The following is a 20,851-nucleotide window of genomic DNA, read 5'->3' as shown; positions in this document are numbered from 1 at the left end:
TGGGACTAAGGGGCACAAAGTGAGCCAAGAAAATATCCCACACACCACCGATAGCAAATTTGGTGGATACACGCGTTCATGATGGTTACGCCAAATTCTGACTCTGCCATCTTAATGTCACAGCAGCAATCAAGTCTCAACATTTCTCCAGGCTTTTATTGTCCAATTTTAGTGAGCCCGTGCAAACTGAAGCCTCAGTACCAGTAGTGGTACCCAGTGTGGTCTTCTGCTAGTGCAGGCCATCTGCTTCAATGTTTTGATGCTTTTTCCTCAGTTGCAAAGAGTGTTTTTTTGTTTCTTTAATTACTGTTGCCTTCCTATCAGTTCCATGCATTCCGGACACTCCTCTCTGACTGTTGGCATCTGCGTAATTTTGTGCTGAGCATTTGGGGGATTAAGATCTCTGTCTAAATAAATAAATAAATCTGGGTAAATTCCCAGATGATTAAACATAAACATGCAACTATTTTGCTGGTAATACCTGAAATGAGTAAAGAAAATCAACAGCCTATTTATGCAAGATAATTCATAATTTTATTGGGGAGTTATATTGGTTGGGTCTCATTATTGAAGGGGGGGGGGGGGGTCATAACCCCCCTAACCCTCCTGGAAATTACACCCCTGTCTCTTGGTCAGTTGCTATGACTTACTAGTATTTTCTGGTATTTCAGTCACCTGAAAATATCAGCTGATTTAAATCTCAGTGTGCTTAGGTCGGGAGATGGAGCTCAACTTTAACATATTATATAAAACTATTTAAAACAGTGCAGTGTGTGAGTTTTGCAGCAAGGCTTACAATGTCAAGATCAACTTTTTCACTGTTCACAAAGAAATACGCTGCACAGTGACAGATATCTTTCTATTAGATATTTTTCTGATTGATATTTTCAGTTTTGTGGGTCCAATGTTGGTAAAAAAAAATGAGACATTTTTCCCCAACACTGGATTTTATCGTCATTTACCTGCTGCTCCACTGAAGGACATTGCAACTGAATTTTTTTTTTAATATTCACCAAGCAGCTCTTCATTTTATATAACTTACGAACAATTTGAATAAAATTTGATCCTCTTCCTCGACACAGGAAGAGTAAGGCAGACATCATTATCACAAACCCACCCCTGGGGTTTCAGTCCTCTGAGTGACTTGTTGGAGGTTCTGAGAGATTTATCCGAGCCACATGTTCCTCTGTTAGGTATCAGAAACCCGCAGAAGGAATTGCTGATGAATTCTCTTTCCCTTGTGGCCACTGGGGACAGAAACCATCTCAGACTTGGTGAAAAGACTGAAGGGAAACCTTGTAGCTGGCTGGGACTGACAGTACTGATAAATTTCACAAGGTCTCTAAGAGTCACGGAGCTGCCAGCACAGAGTGATGGGCCATGCCAGGACATGATACACTGATCTAATTGGAGGATAGCTCAAAGACAGTAGAGAAGATTCCAGTTGATCTGTAGCTATGGCTCATTCCCTCTAGAGAATTTTTCTGGCTTATATTTAGCTCTAGGTCCAACAATAGTGCTTCATATCCTCCCTCAAAAAGCAGTTCTTATGTCTTTTTGGATTTGTAGACATGCTATTGGAACAAATAGTAAATAATGGGGAACATTTCAAAGGTGCCTGAAGTCAGTTTGAAAGAAAGCTTCTCTGTCATGAAAAAAAGAAGCAAGCTAAAAATTTGATTACCAGACAGAAAGGAATTGATCATGAACGTTTCCAACACGAATGCATCCACGGCATTGAGGGAGAAGTCGATACACTTTTAAGACAACGTGGGTATCAGGCTCCAACACCCCATAAACATTTTTTTGAAATGCCCGTTTTGATGTGCTCTCTCACTTTCTGCATGGTCCTCAAAAAAAAAAAAAAAAAAAAAAAAAAAAAAATCAATATCTAATTTCTCAGCCCAACGGCAGACTTGGAAGAGGCCTCAGTAAAAACAGCTAATACACTCTGGCAATGAGATTTATTTCACAGACAAACAACAAGCATCCGTGAGACCTCAGGTATTCACAAATCTGCTTGGTTTTCACACCGCAGGTGTTTTAATATTTACTACTGAAGCAATCTAGCTGAGGCTCTTATTAAAGCTAATTTTGCAGTGAATGGCACAGCAGGATTCAAGTGTTGTGGGTGCAATTACACATCCCGGGATACACGGTTACTGACAATGGAGTGCTGGATTGGATGACACCTGCGATAGCATAGTCTCACATCAGTTTGTTTAACTGCTTCTGTCACATTACAGATTTTTCATAACTCACTCCTCTGTTGTGTTAAACCGGTGGTTGGATTCCAGCCCCGTGAAGCAGCTTTCTACAGCTGATGGATGAAACAGTCACTGTTTAACATGATTTGACCTAAAACGATCAACCACTTTTTATCAGCAGCAACCCCTGCAGTCCCTTTTATCTATTAACAACCACATGCTTTAAGAATGGATTAGATTTAGGCTTACATGCAACCCTTTTTAATAGAATCTTTGTATATATGTCAAAACAGAAGAGCTTACAAGAAAAAAAACCTGCAAGGCCAAGATGCGTGTATGGGACTTGATCTGAAGGGTAACATCTGGTAGTCCCAAAAAGAGAGTGAAATCCTATATTATAAGCAAGAATATGTACATATAATACATGGATGTCGACACAGAATAGCTCCCAGCTCATTTGAGTCGCCAAACTGGACCACATGACCGTGTTTGTGGTGTTGGAGCATTTTTAATAGAACAAACAATTTAAATTAGATTGTTTTATAGTTAAATTTGCGATCAGCACATCCAAGAGTCTTAGAAGAATTGTTGAATATTTCCTAGTGAAAGTGAATAACTGTTACATCACAGATCTGTCATAACGCACTCCTCTGTGTGGTATTTTCTCATTAACCGCTGGTTGGATTTCAGCCCTTTCTCATGTTCGGCATCTCTTATTTAGACACAGCTGCACTTTGAGATAAAGGGTAAAAGTTGAAGAGCTCACAATAACTATATCCTGGTGTTTATGTCTACCATGCATGTCATATAAATTTAGCAAATTCGCACAGTAACATTTGCCGATTAACACTAAACGCACAGTGGGCGACTGGCTCTCGTTCACTCTATAAATGTGATCCCTAACATTTGTAGGATTCTTTCAGTGCCTTTAAAAAAATTTCGCAACATTCCTTTCAAAATTTCCTCTTGAATCCAGCGTGGCTCTGATCATCCGGCACTGCCATCCAGAGCCAAGCGGCATGCATGGCAAAACAGCAAAGATGAAAAGCCGTACTGTGCCATAATTCTCTGTAACAAAGCACATTTTTTTTCTTCTTTAATATATTATCAATCATCTCAAGGCCCTTCAGATTTTTCTCTCAACCTCATTGGAGGAGTCCCAACACCACACTGGGAACCAATTCTGTCGGCAGTGAGTTCAGTTTTCATCCCTCAGACATTTTCGATCCAATCTATAACTCATTTACACGTAGACATGTTCTATAAACAAATCCCGCCGGGGAACAAAACAAGTAACAAATTCAAATTGTTTCCCACTGGCATAAATCAAACAACGGACAGGCTCAGAGGAGAACTCATGCTAATCTGAGCTGGGTGCTATGTGTATGCAGGCTACGTATTCGAGTGTCCTTGTGAAGAGATAGTATCATTATTTCTCCTGTTGCCCACATTAATTGGGTCAGCAGATGCAAGAAGCTTGACCTGCACTGTTGCTTGGCAACTATACTTCCCAAGCATATAGAAAAACTGAAAAGCAGAACTTAACTTGCGAGTTACTTATCGAGATCAGCAACCTTGTTCAAAAAGAATTAAGGAAAGTGGTCAAGCGATACAGAATGTAAAAAATTTATTAATTTATTGGTAGCACAAGGTTCAACAGTAGTACAGTACACTGCGGAAACACAAAACAATCCCCTTTGCTTCAAAAAACAGAGAGGAACTTGTAGGAATTGTCAGTTATGCAGCACAACACAATGAAAACAGTCCGAACAAGACAAAGGCCTCACTTTTAACCCAAACAATTACAGCTGCATTCCAAACATATTAGAGCCCCTTCATGTCCAAAGAGGTTCTGCCCTTTGGTAAAACACTAATATCTAATGTCTTCACAGAGCTTTAATGTATAAAAGGATAATTACTAAACCAAGAGCTGCAAACCAATTATGCTGAATAAATTGACCTCTTCACAGAATGGCCTTTGTTGAAAAGAAGTGTAGCAGCAAACACCTACACACTTCACAAGTGTCTGCACACACACACACACACACACACACACACACACACACACGGACTGTTAAGTATAAAACATCATGTACAGACACAAGTGGACATCTCTCTCTCGCTCTGCTTCCAGTTCACACACACACAAAAACACAAATGCAGGAAACTCCACTGTGTAATGTTCTACCAGAACAGGACCTCAACCTTAAATAAAAGACATTTTAATGGTTTTTGCCATTTCAAAAATTAAAGATAAAAAAAATTAAACGATAATCCATTAATGTGAATGTAATTATATTAATTTGTACTGTAGATAATAGTTTACAAAATGTAAGAAATCTGGTCATATTCTGTTACATGGTGACTGCTGTACCTTTCATTGGCAAACAAAGCAGACTATTTGAGAAATATCATATAGATATATGTCATAGTTTCTTATTTCTGAAGCCACAGTGTAATATTGTGCATTATATATCAATGCAGAGTACAACAAGAGCACATGCTATCTTGCGTTGTCTCGGTGCATACATGTCTTTGTCTCAAATCATCACATTTTCTTGCAAATATGTTCAAAATACTGCATGATTGAGCATCTTTGGTCAAAAGCATGAGCAAGTTCATTATATAATTAAGAACAAACTTAATTTAGATGGTTATTTTATTGTATAAAAAACAAAAAAGAACATGTTTTTGGACCAAACACCCCCCAAACTTAGACGTACAAACACTTTTACACATTAAAGCCAGTTTAAGCTTAAATGCTGCAGCTTTTAGTTATGTTTGAAATGAGGGTTTCTTTTACAGTAGGATAATGCACCTTTTCTTTCATGCAATAAACAGGAAACAAAATCTGCTTTTACAACCATTAGCTTTACATAAAGAAGCCCTGAGCTTTGGAGAAGTCACCGCTGCACTTCAATGGTTTACATTTATGTTTATGCCAAGGGCAAAAACCACCTTTTCTCCCTCTGTTGGTATTCAGTAAAGGTGCAGCAGCCGCATAAGCAATCATGAGGTGGCTTGCTGCTTAGCTATTTGATCTCTGCTGATTGCATTTATTATCTTTGCAACTAAAATCAAGTGAGGGTAAATGAGGAGGTCGTCACCGTACACCGATGGTCATAAACACAATTAAAACGTAGTAAGAGTGACATCGCATGAGAATAAATTAAAATGATAAAGTTTTAGGATCAAATGAGGTAACATGATGTCGATATGATAAGAGCATACAGTATGTCAGACATTAGTAAAGCAGATCCGGATGGTCACACAGGCTGTTTAGAATATGCTTTGCGTATTTGAATACGTGAAATATCAAGGCACTGCTGTAGTTATAACACTGTTTTGAAACAATAAAACTCCACTAACCGAAGGTCACATCTGTAGAAATAGTTCTCTGTTACAGGCACCCGTTAGTGTACCTTGACAAAATTGAATTAGGAAAATGTAAAATCCAAGGTAGCACCTGGTCAGTTGAGGTTTTGCAATGGATCTGCTATGTATCAGAATTGGTGCCATTTAAAGACTTTTAAAATGCTTTTGGTACAAAAATATATTAATATGACTGGAACAGCCATCAAGGTTAGGCTAGGTAAATAACACTCTGTCCTTCACTTGAAGAACTGTGTTAAAGATCCTCCTCTGACATCTCGTGCTGTCCTGAATAAACATGCTCGAGTTGTTTACCATTGATCATGTTGGTTCCAACCTGTCTGCAGGTACAAAGTTTCAGAGGTTCGTCAAGTCACGGGGAGAATTTGTGAACATCGAAAGAGACTGCCGGTTCATCCTGCTCCGTGCTGTCGATCACAATGCTCGGATGTGTCTCTTGGGTTTCCATGGAAATTGTAGAGTTCGTAGAGGGTGTCGCTCCAAAGTGCGGCCCATCCACCGACAGAAGCATCGGCGTTCCTGATCGTTTGAGGCTATCGGTCATAGTGACATGTGTCTCCTCTGGTGTCGCGCCCATCTCCTTGCTGTACTCGGATGGCGACTTCCTCTTTATCCTCTCATAACTCTTGTCTGGATTTTCTGTGAAGGTCTCGCTGTCCTGAAATCGACCAAACAGCCAGATGAAAAACCCAAAGAGTAGGAACGCCACTAGGCTCGGAATAAAGGCCAGGCATTTCACATCCAAGCTGGCTCCAATGTAGCGGCTGTGGAGGAACATGTCCCGCTCCACGTAGGTTAAGTTGGTCCTAGGGTCAACGTTGGTGGAGCGCCACTCGTAGGTGAGTGTGCTGTGATTGAAGTCCTTGAGGGTTTCTGGCTCCTCCACTGTGAAGATCTTCTCACCAGGCCCAACATACTGCCCATATTCATAGGGCTTATAGAAGATCTGGTTCTTCCACATGTTAAGGTCCAAAATCAGCACGAGGAAGATGATACCATAGTTGAACCACTTACCTGCAATGAGAATTGCAACTTGGATTAGACCAGGCTTATATTTGAAAGCTAAGTAGCATGCACGCACTGTAAAGATGATTTAAAGCATATCCTCAACGATGTACCACACAAGCTTCCTCCAAACATGGCTAAGAGGGCAGAGTCCATAGATGGATATGCTGTCACATTCATTAATCAGAAATTCCTCTCATTTTGCATGCAGATAGAGGTGGCAGCTCCTCCACGGTATCTCCTAACAAGATCACTATATTACCATGAGACAGCCCACACCACCACTGCCCAGGTTGTCTGATAGCAGGCAGATGTCGCCCCTGGTATATGTGACACTACTCCCTACCTTTCCTCGAGATATGATGCTAATAAGCTTTCAGTTAAACCAATCACGCCGCACCGGAGCCATTTCCATAATGCTTAATGGATATGCAATGCATTAAGGTTAACAACCTTCTGCGAACCACTGAGCCTTTGAACAGTTTAACATTTAGCTCAGGAACACTGGTTCGCCTCCCCTTGATAGTCATGACAGGCCGTGTTCATGTGGCAGAACCAAATAGAGAAACCAGTAGGACGGTTTTAAATGGGAAATACACTCATTTGCAGAGAACATTAAAGAGGCCGAGATGCGAGAGATGATGAGGGAAGCATCTTGCACATCAGGGAGGAACGCGAGGAACAGGAAACACAATCGAAGCGGCGTTGGCACCTGCTTTCCACAGAAACTACACATGTATTATAAATGGTTGCTTGTGGTTTAACCAACAAACACTTCCCCAAAGAAAGAAAGGAGTGGAAAAGTAGAGCAGCCACAGCACTTTTTTATTTTAAGTATTCACAATTCAAAAATAGGGCAAAGTTATGTCTCCCTCATGGACATTTTCATTTCTTTCTGCTGCCTAATCCATTTCCAACAGCTGTAAAAAAAAAAAAATAGAAAAAAGAAAAAAAAAAAAAACAGAGGTTCTCATTAAAAAAACAATGAAATAACCCCGTTCTTTGTCTGGAGGACCTGTATCTGAGTGTACCTGTGATATGAATATGGTACTCCTCTTTAAAGATGCGCTTGCAGACAGGAAGCTTAACCTTCACATGTGTTGTAGACATTCCTGGTAGATTCATATCCAGGTCACCCATGAAGTGAGGGAACTCCCAGTCCTAAAACACGCACAAATACAACAGGTTTTGAAAATTTAGCTCGCAATTGTGATGCTGCCACCCATCTGAATACACTGACGTGACTAATGTCAGCTCTGCATCGTAGTTTATTGGATGCTGAACACTTCACCGAAGGCTTCAATATTAGCTAATATTAAGACTCAGTGGAGTCTCTTCATAAACTGACTGGAGGTTAAACGTGGTGCCAGCTACTGGAGACGGCAGACGAATCTGTGTGTTTACACGCATGTGCTGTGTACTCATGTGCCTGTGCACTTGGGATTTCACCAGATTAAAAAAAATAAAAAAATATCAGCAGGCAGCTCAACATCAGCATCTTCCTCTGCCCCCGTGGTGTCACTTTTCTTTTTTGCAAATATGTAGTTTTATTGGGTGGCTAGTAGGTTTTTAGTGAAACTATTCACTATTCACACACAAAACATGATTCATTTATTAGGTGAAAAAAAAGATTATTTCTTATTTTTTTTGAAAATGGAAAACTGTCAGTTCTACAGAGTCCTACAGCTTTGCATTTTTAAACCAGTGAAGTACTGAAGAATTTTTTTAGATTAGATTTTTTTTTTTTTATTATTCAAAATTTAACTGGATTCTAATTAATAAACAATATACACTTATCAGCCACTTTATTAGGTGCACACTGCTAGAGCTGGGTTAGACCTCTTTTGCCTTTAGAACTTCATTAGTTCTTCATGGCATAGATTTAACAAGGTGCTGGAAAGATTCCTCTGAGATTTTAGTCCGTATTAACATGACAACTTGAGCAGCTGTCAAATCTGTTACACCTGCGGATTTGACAAGCGCACATTGGTGATGCAAATCTCCCGTTCCTATCCCAAAGGTATTCAGTTGGATTGAGATACGGCGATTGTGGAGGCCATTTAAGTGCACTGAACTCACCATCATGTTTAAGGCTATGTTCACACTGCAGGTCTTAATGCTCAATTCCGATTTTTGGATCAAATCCGATTTTTTTGTCTAGTTGTTCACACTACAGATAAAATGTGTCAGCAAACACGCTCTAGTGTGAACCCTCAAAGTGGCCCGCATGCGGAAAAGGAGAAGTCACACACAACGTGCTCTGTTTAGACCCAGACCAAACAGTATTGTTTGACTGATGGCCCTTAATATAAAGACACTTTTTGGACTTTACGTTTCCCAATTTTTCTTTAAGTTGTAAAGTTATTTTGTTATTTACATATGGCCTAATAATCATTCTTATTGCTGTTTTAGAGGAGCGGTGCTTCAAAGGAAAGTTGCAGATTTCTGTCAGAATCTGCAGATTATACAGTACAAATAAAATGTTCACGTTTCTCCAACGTTGTCTTCCCAACAGTTTCACTAACATCTACACGAAATGGCCAGGAAGTGTTCGCGATGTCTTCTCCGGCGCTGATAATTGGCGTCTGTCTTGTGTCAGTGACATAAAAAACGGATTTAATGCGACATGACCATTCAAACAGCAATCGCTTTCTAAAACATCAAATCATCGGATTTGAAAATATCAGATTTGTGCTGTTCACTTGATTGGATATGGGTCGCATAGGATCAAAAAAGTCGGATATGATGCGCTTTCGCCTGCAGTGTGAACGTAGCCCAAGAAACCAGTTTGAAATGATTCATGTGTTACCCTGGTGGAGGCAGCCATCAGATGGGTACACTGTGATCATGAAGGGGTGGATATGGTCAGCAACAATACAGCTAGGCTTTGGCATATAAATGATGCTCAACTGGAACTAAGGGGCTCAGTCCATCCATCCATCCATCTTCTGCCATAAATCTAGGTTAAGGTAAAGGGGGCAAGCCCAGACTTCCTACCTCTTCCAGCTCACCTGGGTGGACACCAGGTTGTTCCCAAGCCAGCCAAGACATAATCTCTCCAGCAAATCCAGAGACCTCCTCCCAGTTGGAGCCTGAAACACCTTGCCTTTGAGGTGTCCAGGAGGCATCAGATGCCCAAACCCCCTCAGCTGGCTCCTTTCCCTCCTTGAATTATCAGGGAGTCCTAAAACTCCTTGATAATTCAAGGAGGGGGTTTGTATGTTTCAGTGATCCCAGGAGCTTTTATGTCAGAGGAAATTTTTCCCTGCTAAGGTCTCCTAGATACAAGGCAAGAAGACATTTAGGATCGCCTCTATCCTAATGCTGAAGAATCAGGACCAGGCAATATTTTTCCAATTTTAGTGAGCCTGTGTGAACTGCAGCCTCAGTTTCCTGTTCTTAGCTGACGGGATTGGCTCCTGATCCGGTTTTCTGCTGCTAGAGACCGTCTGCTTGAAGAACATATTGTGCATTCAAAGAGGCTCTTCTGCTCATCTTGGTCATAACTAGTGGTTATTTGAATTACTGTTGCCTTCCTGACAGCTCAGAGCATTACATTCCATGTAAACCCTAGAGATGATTGTGGGAAAATCCCAGTAGATCACCAATTTGCAGGCCACCACCATCTGGCACAAACAGCCACACAACATTCAAAGTCTTTTAAAATCCCCTTTCTTCCCCATTTTGATTCTCGCTTTAAACTTCATCTTGACCATGTCTAAATACCTGAACGCAGTAGGCTTCTGCCAACCATTGAACAAGTATCCCTAATGAAGTGGGCAGTGAGCAAAAATTTGCTTTTGTTATCAAAAAATTAAAGATCAAGTGATTTTTTTAAAGTAAAATCTAACCTAACAGTGAATACAGAGCCTTAAATTGTTACAGTCTGCTGCTGGAGACGATTCCTACTGTATGTCCATGTTACAACACCATTTTAAAATGTATTTAAATATTTCTGTAATGAGTTACTTAAGATTATGAAAAGCATGGCATTAAAATGATTATAAACACAGATGAAACTAATGAAAGTCACACAGAGAGACAGAGAGAGGAAAATGTTATGAAACAGTTTCTTTCTGCTGAGCTGACTTAATCATTTTGCAAATTAGCTTTTGTCATCACTATTAGAGGGGAAAAAAACAAGGCACACATAATTTCAGATTAGCTCCATTTCCATTTGATTCTGTTATTTGCACAGAGCTTCTTGCTCTGCGCGAAATTAACACATCTGAATTCACTACGTCCTCATGTGATCCAAGGTCTCCTGTGCCAATATCTATGAACAGAACAGCAAAACAATTTGACGAGAGCCCCTTGGATATTAATTAAGTCCTCCACTTTGCTTCCGTAGCTGCTGTATCTGTTGCCGTAGCACTTGCAGGCATGGCATTTAAACATTCCTACCACAAAATAATGAGCCTCTACAACAAATACAGGTAGAGTAAACTGGCAGGGTGTATCAACATCTTTCACATATGTAAATATGTATATACAGAAATCTGACATTTGGTTCCCAAAGAAAACCCAAAACAGCAAAAAGCCACAATTATATAAAAAATAATAATAATAAAAAAGAAGATAAAACCCTGCTCGGAGGCAAATCCAGACAGGTCATTAATTGGAGCATTAATTAGCTTGAGAACAAAATCACCCATCTTTTCTCATGGAGGCGTGAGATTAACTATGGCACAGATCCAGGATAGAGGCGAATGAAGCTGTTGGGAGGGCTGCGGCGGATGAATTTTTATTGACCGAAGGAATGTAGTGACGGCCGCCGGTGCGAGAGCCCTGTAACGGCACAAGCTAACTTGACCCATAAATAATTGCAGTAAATGTGCTTGCTGTACACCGCGCAGAAAATGAGCGGAGGCCTGTCGTAAACAAATCACTGCGAGCCGGGAATGATAAACAGCCAAGTTACAGTGAGTGAGCGTGAGCGAGAGAGTCGAGGGTCCAGAAACGGAGATGTCAAACACATCGTCCGGGAGTCGGTCAAGGAAGGCGAAAAAGCTGGCCTCAGCGAGACGCGAGGATGTTTGGGAGGAAACGCTTGCACAGTGTAAGATCAGCTACTGCTTTAAATCTGCATAATCACAATAATTGTGAGGAAAAGACCACAGCGTGAAGTAATTACTGGCTTGAGCAGCAAAAAGCCCTTCTTAAAATAATGAACTGTTTCAATAAATAAGTCTAGAAATCACTTTTAGTGTTACAGTTGTTCTAATACACAATACCAAGGGAATAATAATGGCGTCGGTGCCAGGATTCTGTGGAGTGAGGTATTTATAACACTGAAAAATGTCCTCCCATACATTTGCTGGCTCCTTATAATTACCATAATAAACAGAGTGGAAATATATGTTTAGGGGATACCAGATATTGGTATTGTAGGACGTCCTCTAATACCTGCTAACGAGCTCCAGTGAAATATGTTCATTAAACATTGGGAGGCGCTTTGCTGAATTAGGCTCGAGAAGCTCTGAGCAAATAGATGATTGGCCTGTGGTTCAGGCGCATGGTTAGCAGTGTGGGGGAAAACAAAAATCTCACAATCTTTCTCCTAAGCACACAGTATGTGTTTTTGGGGTTTTTTTTTCCCAGACAAGCACATTTGCATATTCATGAGTGACTGACACAGGCTTTATTGATGTTCACTCTCCTGTGAGAGAGAGAAGACATTGGGTTGGGGGCGGTGGGGGAAGTGGGGACTCCAATCTTGTGAGTCATCATTAAACAAAATAAACTCGTCTCTAGGCTCATGGGGAGGTCTGGGAAACATGATGAAGACGGTAAAAGAGATTTTTTTAAAAAAGTCAATAATTTATATTTAACACCACACCTCTCTGTTTGTATCTTCGTATATAAATAGATATACGTGTGTTTGTGTGTAAGTTTGTGTCCGTGCCAGCTGAGAGGGATCAACCGCCCTCGCACTGCTTTGTGCCGCAGTGCCCCATTGATGAATAGGAAGGAAAAAGGGGGAGGCAGAGGACCTGGCAAGGTAGGTAATAGAGTAAGCCAAGAGACATCCCAGCTTGCTACTTTTTCTTTCTTTCTTTCTTTCTTTCTTTCTTTCTTTCTTTCTTTCTTTCTTTCTCTCTCTCTCTCTCTCTCTCCCCCCTTAAATTGGCCCCATGGGGCTGATCTACCTGCATAACAATGAGAAGGTCAAAGACCAAGATGAAGGAAGCTAGGAAGGCTCTGGAGACCTCATCACTGGGCAGGAAGCCTCGGTTCAGGTTGTCCCAGCTGATCCAGTCGGTACTGATGACCAGAACCACTACTGATGTCAGAGAGATGAGTACTGTCCTGCAGCACAGGAGAGAAGAGGAGCATGATAACAAGCATTAAACTTGAGAAAAAAAAGAACATCTAAATATATTTTCTAAATTTCAGCCTAGATAGATGCACAGTTAGCATCACATATCTCAGAACACAAACAACAGGTACGACAGCTACAAGAGAAGATCAATCTCGCACTGTTCGGTCTCTCTTCATGGATTCAATAATGCATTGAACCACACTCTTTTACCAAGATTTGACAAATAGCGTGAGTTTCCAGGAAGATGAATGTGCATAGACAATAACTGTGTCTGTTTGTGGATGCAGAGACAATGTAATTCAAAACTCTACTGCATACATATTTCCATGCATTTACATATTTAACATGAGCCAAAATATCACTTACCTAGAGAGGGCTTTTTGGGGTTTTTTTGCATTCTTTAACACTTCCCGCATTTCGTTCATGTCACACTGGGATTACTCTGCATTCAGTGTTCACTGAAAAATTTCTCAGCCATGTGAAGAGAGGCAATGTGACTTAGTATTATTCTCCACTGTGTATTTTGTCTCAATGTCACCCAGCGATTATTGTGCAGTTGTGTGCATTCTCACACCACACATCGGTTGGCTGCATTGCAGATAGTGACTGCCAGCTCATATCCCATTTCAGCTGTTTGAGAGATAAATTTTGAGGGGTTTTATTATTCCACAAGCGGCATTCCCTTCCCTCAGCACGGACGACTTTTGGCGCTGTCCTTTACAATTTGCAACGGCCCTTCAGCACATATTGACAAGACATATCCAGCGACGCATTTATCAATCACATTTCAAGCGCTGAATTTCAAACGATAGCTCATCAAATCTGGCATTGATTGTGACACGGAGAGCTGAGGCATCCATCAATATAATGAAGGGCTGCAGAAAAGTCGCCGAACAGTTCGTCCGCCTGCATTCTAATTGCAGGTGAATCAATTCGGCGAAAAGGAAATGTTAAAACGCTGCGGCCAAATTCGCTTTGAAGTTTAAGATGTCTCGAGCTCTCTGTGTTTCTATTAACTAGATGTCAGACCTGTTTCAGTTTTTTTCACTTTTTTACAATGACCCCGAGATGAACCACTGCAGAAGCTTTTACGTGACATATCTGAATGACACGCTATGTCAAACTATCTGACAGCACCAAAGGACTTTTGTGAATGAACGCCGCTGGGACCGTGCAGCGGTGGTGTAGTGCATCTAAACAGGGAGTGGTTCTACTTGTCTGCTGAGTAAAGTGCGCATCAGACATGGTTTGCAGCATTTGTTTAGCACTTATTTCAGGGTCACAGCTTGTGGTATGAGTAAGTAAAAGCTGGGGCTATGGTTTGCCTGGAGACCTCGCTGTGTCCATTGATTTTCAGCCTGTTCTTCTAATTAAAGGTGCTGACACTGAGTGAGGGATGATTAACATGGCTATTGACTGTGTGTAACCCTGCAACGTGCTGAACAGATCACATAACACGCACACATGCATGTACACACTCCTATAGAGCATTACAGGAAGACGTAGTATAATTCAAAGCTTGAGGAAATATTGATATCTTATGTGCATGCAGGTAAAGAAAAGCACAGTCTAACAGACATTCTATTTCAGTGTAAGAAAATGACTTACCAGAACAGGACGATCCTGTTGTTGCCTTGTTTCCAGAACCTTCTGGCAGCTTTGCCCCAGTCTGGGTAGTGCTGATCCTGGAGCATCATGTCTGTCACCTGTAGAAAGTAAAATAATGTAATAGTTCTCTGTGTGGGTTGGGGGAGAGTTGTTACCCTAACTGAGGAAGTTCAAGTGTCTTGAAATCTAGTTCACAAGTTACGGGCAGGCGATGCATGAGATTGACCTGTAGATTGGCACATTGCCCGCAGTAATGCAGGCACTCGGCCCTGTTTTCACCGCAGCGGTGAAAACAGGGCTGAGCCAGAAGCTTTTGATTCACCAGTCCATCTACATTCCTACCCTCACACCAACTCTGGATGGTGACCGGAGGAACAAGGTCACGGATAAAAGTGACATAAATTTCCTCTGTAAAATGGCTCAGCTCGGGTTTACAGTGAGAATATCAGAGCAGAATCACTGCTCCTTTGCATCAAAAGGAAGCAGCTGAAGTGGTGTGGGCATCTCATCAGGATCATTCATGAATGCCTCCCTTTGGAGGAGATGCAGGGACAGAACTGTGCGTCTCATCTAGCCTTTGAGTGCCTCTGGGTCCTCTAGGATTAAAATGGCAAACACAATGATGTCAGGATTAAAATACTTAGGCTTCTGCCACTGCAACCCAACTTCTGATAAGCAGAAGAAACTGTCTGAATGGAGTTAGTGAGCAAACTGTCAAAAAAGTTACTGCATCCATCCATCTTCTTCCGCTTATCTGGGTCTGCATCATGGGGGCCTCCGTCTAAGCAAAGAAGCCCACACCTCCCTCTCCACAGCCACCTATTCCAGCTCATCCAGAAGGACACTGAGGCATTCCCAAAGCCAGGTCTACCAGAGAGCAGGCCCATGTTGCTTCTTCAGACTACATCTGGCTGAGCCCTGTCGACTAAGACCGAACCATCAGGTGCTCTAACTGTGCCCCTCCCTAAGGCTGGCTCCGTGGTTGGGCCCTGGTAACCCTGCCCAAGGCAGGGTAGTCATTTCCCATAGGTTCTCTTCAGAGGAGCATGAATAGATACAGCAAATGAAACCCAAGTGTTAATTGAAAGTTTCAGAGGAGGATCGTAAAGATTTTTATATTTTTTTGTTGATGAAGGCAGGCTACCTGTTTCCCTAATGATTTGGGCTAACCACCTTCTAGATGTAGCTACATATGTAATGTACTAGATAGCCATAAAAGTAATATGAATCATTTCAAAGTCAAAGGGAAACTTTGGCTATGTCGTCTAAATTTTTGGGTGGTACATAAATCTCTTATATCTTATTAGTGTTTTTGAAAAATATTTATTTAGCAATCATAGATGTGTACACGTCAATATGACTCAAAAAGTGTGCTATATAAATGCCAGTCCATTTAGATAATGTTCAAGTGTTGCCACATTACGTGTGCAAACATTCTCAACAAACAATAAGAAACAAAGTATTAGCATTTCTTACTTAACAGTTTTCATCTAGTGGAAATCATAATCAAACCATCTGGTTTATCAGGACATTCCAATTATACATATGCTAACTACTGTATATGCTAAACAAATAACAATGCTGCATGCTGCTCCAGAGTTACAAACTTACAGTGAAGGACATAATTCTGCCTCCTAAATATACATGTATGCGTGTACATGACTCTGTGCCCATAAATCTATCACTTATTTGCAGACACTCCTTAACTCAACCCGTCATGTGTATAAAGGATCAATTTGTTCCTTTCCAACCTTTCCACCACCATGGGCAAGAGCAAAGAGCTGTCAAGACAAGACTGTAGACCTGCACGAGGCTGGAATGAGCTACAAGACCATCGGCAAGAAGTTTTGTGAGAAGGTGACAACGGTTGGTTTGATTATTTAGAAATGAAAGATAGTGATTGATGGAACACCATCAATCGCCCTCAGTCTGGAGTTCCATGCAAGATCTTGCATCATGGGGTGAGAACGATCCTTAAAAAGGTGGTGGATCATCTCAAAACCACACAGGAGGAGCTTGTTAATAATCTGAAGGCAGTTAGCGGTTACACAGTCACCAAGAAGACTGTTGCTAACACAACACTGTGATGGATTGACATCTTGCAGTGCCTGAAAGGTCCCCCTGTTCAAGAAGGCACATGTGCAGGCCTGTCTTAAGTTTGCAGAACATTCAAACAATGCAGAGAAGGTTTGGGAGAAAGTCCTATGGTCAGATGAAACCTAATTTGCTCTATCAACTTGACGTGCTGTATTTGGAGAAAGAGAAATGCCAAGTATGACCCAAAGATTACCATCCCCACCATCAAACACAGGGGAGGACCACTATGCTTTGGGCTGACTTCATGTCATGTACCATAAAAACTTGGACAAGAACCTCCTTCCCTCAGCCAGAACACTGAGGATGTCAATGTGTCTTCCAGCATGACAATGACCTAAAACATACCACCCGGGCAACAAATGAGACTAAAGAAGAACCACATTAAAGTCATTGAGTGGCCTAACCATTCTCCACTCCTCAATAGAAAATCTATGGAGGGAGATTTGAGTTGCCAAGCAGCAGCCAAGAAACCAAAAGGATTTAGAGAGTTTCTGCAAAGAGGAGTGAGTCTAAATTCCTCCTAAGATGAGAGTCAACCTTGTGACCAACTACAGAAAGTATCTTACTCCTCTGCTGCCAAAAAGGGTTTCTCAACTAAGTACTAAGTCATGGAAGGAATCAAACACTTATTTCACTCAGTGACGAGCAAATCAGTGTGTAACTTTTCTGTAATGGATTTTTTTCCTGGATTTTTGGTTAATATTCTCTCTTAATTAAAATGAAAGCACCATAAAAATTAAAAAGAAATAATAAGTCTCTAGCTGTGCAAACTTACAAATTTGGCAGCTGATTAAATGCTTATTTCCCTAAACTGTATGACATGTTACTCTACAGGTATACAGTTTTGAATACTGAACAGATATAAAGTTGTGAATACTGAATGATTCATACTGAATAGCATTCCATTGTTGATTTACCACTAATGACTATGTGATTACCTTGAAACATACTCGCTTCTTTCAGTATTAATGTTGTGCTTCCAACAGCTAGGGAAATTGTTTTTACGCTGTCATCCTTAATGTCATTAAAAGTCAATTACGGGAGATCTTCTTTGCACGGCTGCAGAGTTGTGTCAGAAAGCATAGCGTCTAAAAAAATTCCTCTATATTCTTTATGTGGAGCTGCTGCAGAGGCAAGGTCAATTCGTCAATAAAGCACCTCACTGCAGATAGTGTGTTGGAGAAAGAATGTGAATCAGGGAATCGATGAGATGTTTCTGGCTTTGCACCATTTCAAAAACAGACACTTCCTGTTCACTCAACCAGTAAAGCTATACTGTAAATCTGCTATGCAGAGGAGACACAGAGGTCATCTTCAAAGTGCTTCATTGAATTAATCAAATGTAAAAAAGAAAAAAAAAAAAGAAAAAAGAAAAACTTGGAGGGATTTTGGAATCAGCACTTCGTCTTGGCCTACCTCTGCCTCCCTGATTCACCTTCTCACTCGCTTCCTCCCCTGGCTCCCTTCTGACCACACTTTTACATTTCCCTTTCCCCTTCACCTCTGTTTCTTACCGACTACCTCCCTCCTCCTCTGCCTCCTTTTCTGTCTCTCCTTCCACCCGCTCTCTTTCTCTGCAGTATGTACTGTAGAATACTAATGTGACCGGTGAGAGAGCTTGTCAAGTTGTCTCAGCTGTGTGGATGCTGGTGTCAAAGCCCGCACTCCTCCCACCACAGGTAGTCCTGTCCCGCTGGAGCTCTCCTCCTCTTTTTATTTTGATAAATGAACAGAGGTAGGTTTCTTCTACAACACACTCTGTCCCTCCCTGTGCACCTATTGTTTCCTCTGACCCTCCTTACATCAGTCGCATGTTCCTCTGAGGGTTTGATAGCAGACTGAACTAGATTAGTGTGGAAAGCTGCATTGTAAGTGTGTGCCTTGATATGGCTGAGAGGATACACCTGACCTAGAAATTAGATTTTGGTACGTGAAGAATGGCTTCATTTGTATCTTGACCTGGTTGTAAACATGATTTATTAAATTATTATGATATGAACACAGCTAAAAGTAACCATGCTTGCAGCCATGCAAGGCTTATCAGATTAAATTTTTTTTTTTTTTTTTAAACACTCATTGGGTCAAATACTTGGTCATCATTGCTGCTTAGAGGTTGCTGCTGTTAACCTTTTATTCTTAGCTCTGCACCGTCCGTCATTTGTCACAGATTTGTACAAAGTTTTAGGAAGGCTGAGTATTTAGGCTCACAATTTTTTTGTTATATTGACCAAACTTATAGTCTGGGAAGGTCTATCAGATATATGTTACCAGAATTTTGTTTGCCTTCTTCTATGATATGAAAATGATTAAATGTTTCATATCAGATATGAGAGAAAAACATTTCACTTTTATAAAATTATCAAAACCTATAAGCATGCTTAGTGGGTTAGTAATTCAGCATAGTGTATTTGAGCAGTGCATGACAGTCTATATTATATTAAATACTTGATGCTCATTGTTGCTGCTCAGCTAATTTATGAAGTTAGGGCTCTTTTTATTCTTAGCTCTGTACCATCAGGCAGTTGTCTCAGATACACTGTGTGGAGTGGATAAAAAAAATAAAAAATAAACAAATAAAAAAACAAACAAAACCCAAACAATTATTATTTCTGCAGTTTATGACGCCCACGATACAGGCTAAAGGTCATTAGCTTAAGTACATGCTAATGTGAAATTAAATGCAAACTAGTTAGCAAGCTAGCTATAAAGAGCAGCTACTCTAATGAAAAAGTTCTAAAATGTTACCAGGAAAACATTTCACAATATAATGCAGATGTTTTCACAAGAATCCCAAGTTTAGCAAGACTGAGTTTTTATTTCACTTTTTTAAAATACTGACTTGCTTATGCATTCGTCTATTAGATTTTTACTATTATTTTGCTAACTGTATATTGCACTTTAATGAAGCAGGCTGAACTAATTGGTTTTCTCTTGATTAGATCTTTTTTGTATCAGGTATGAAAAAAAGAGTCATAAAATTATCAAAAAGTATTAGTATTTTAGTTATTCAGCATTTCCAATTATATTTGAACTTTTTCTTAAATAAAGCTGCTATTCTTTATTAAACTGTGATCTACTATGTGTTGAAAAAAATAAAGCTTAACACAATTTCATTTAACAAATCATGGTGTTAGCAAAAATAAGAGGTTTATTTTCAATCATTTCAGTCATTGTGCTTTTCATAATGCGGGTTAAAATTTGAAGGTCTGTCTTTCTTTTCATAAAAGCTGACTTATTTAATGTGGACACGGATGAGTTCAAATCTCACCATCCAGGCAGTGACAAAATCTCCCATCCATGTCCCCACAGCAGCAATCTTCATAAAACTCTCATTCCTGATGCCCATGTATTCTGTCACCATGTGAGGCCTGTAAGGAAAGAGAGCATCAGAGTGAAAAGAACATTTAAAAAAAAGTAGCATAAGGGTAATAAAGGCAAGCACAAAGGAAGGTGGCAAGAGGACTGACAAAAATGAGCCAAGAGGGGGAAAGAGATAAAATGGTCACTGGGCCTAAGTATCATGATGCTAGCTGTCAGAGTCAATCAATATCAATCTAATGCCGTGAAAACAATGAGTGATGGCTCTACCTTCCATAAAGCCCTTAGGATTGTAAACAATTTACACCAGCGCAATGGAATTTATGCAGTATCACTACTTTCATTTGGTCCCGCAGTGTTTGGCAAATTATCCATTTGTCTGGCAAATTTGCCTAGCTGAGTGAGCTCAGTTAACATGTGTGGCAGCACAGAAGCAAAACACATACTAGGCCAAGACACGCCATTAGAGAAGCAATCACACATGCAATAGCATCTGATAAGAAATGACATGCTTTCTTTGGAGTCCTTGTTACACCTTCATTTCTGTACAGTAGGAGAAGATGAGAAGCTTTTGTTCAGTGCTGCAAACCCACCCACCAACCCAACATGCTCGCACACCACATCACTACATTTTCTCCAGGTAATGGCTCAGGGAGGCAGGAAAAGTGGGTCAGTCGCCTCGTATATGGGACTTGCAAGGGAGAGGAGGAGGAGAACAGAGGGGAGCGAGGAGGCCTGTTTGATCTCCTGGCAGGCAGTTGTCTTAGAAACTGAGCAGGTGGGCGCCCATCACCTCCCCCTGCAGCCTCCTCTCACCCCCGACAGGTCACACTCATGAATATAATAGATGGCAGTGGATAGGGCTCTGGCTGTGCTTTCAAGGGGTCGTATTTGAAGTCAA

At 40.8% G+C, this 20,851-nt stretch overlaps 1 protein-coding gene across 4 annotated transcripts in view; it reads right to left on the bottom strand.

The window, feature by feature from the left end:
- Positions 1-1,006: 1,006 nt before the first annotated feature.
- The window catches only part of tmem117 (transmembrane protein 117), a 52,981-nt gene continuing 33,136 nt past the window's right edge, over positions 1,007-20,851 (bottom strand). For 3 of the 4 annotated variants that reach the window (XM_040026151.1, XM_040026152.1, XM_040026153.1), the window contains 5 exons: positions 19,901-20,000; positions 14,536-14,633; positions 12,755-12,914; positions 7,637-7,766; positions 1,007-6,614 (listed from right to left, as the gene is read on the bottom strand). In XM_040026151.1, coding sequence (XP_039882085.1) covers positions 5,953-6,614; positions 7,637-7,766; positions 12,755-12,914; positions 14,536-14,633; positions 19,901-20,000 — 1,150 coding nt within the window. In that variant the 3' untranslated portion in view covers positions 1,007-5,952. The remainder of the gene's footprint in view (positions 6,615-7,636; positions 7,767-12,754; positions 12,915-14,535; positions 14,634-19,900; positions 20,001-20,851) is intronic. The other variant, XM_040026154.1, reaches the window with a different exon arrangement.

The sequence above is a fragment of the Simochromis diagramma genome, unplaced genomic scaffold, assembly GCF_900408965.1.
Source record: "Simochromis diagramma unplaced genomic scaffold, fSimDia1.1 OVJJ01000293.1, whole genome shotgun sequence".
Taxonomy (NCBI): domain Eukaryota; kingdom Metazoa; phylum Chordata; class Actinopteri; order Cichliformes; family Cichlidae; genus Simochromis; species Simochromis diagramma.
The sequence above is the reverse complement of the archived record's forward strand: the minus strand, read 5'-3'. Positions and strand labels throughout refer to the sequence as shown.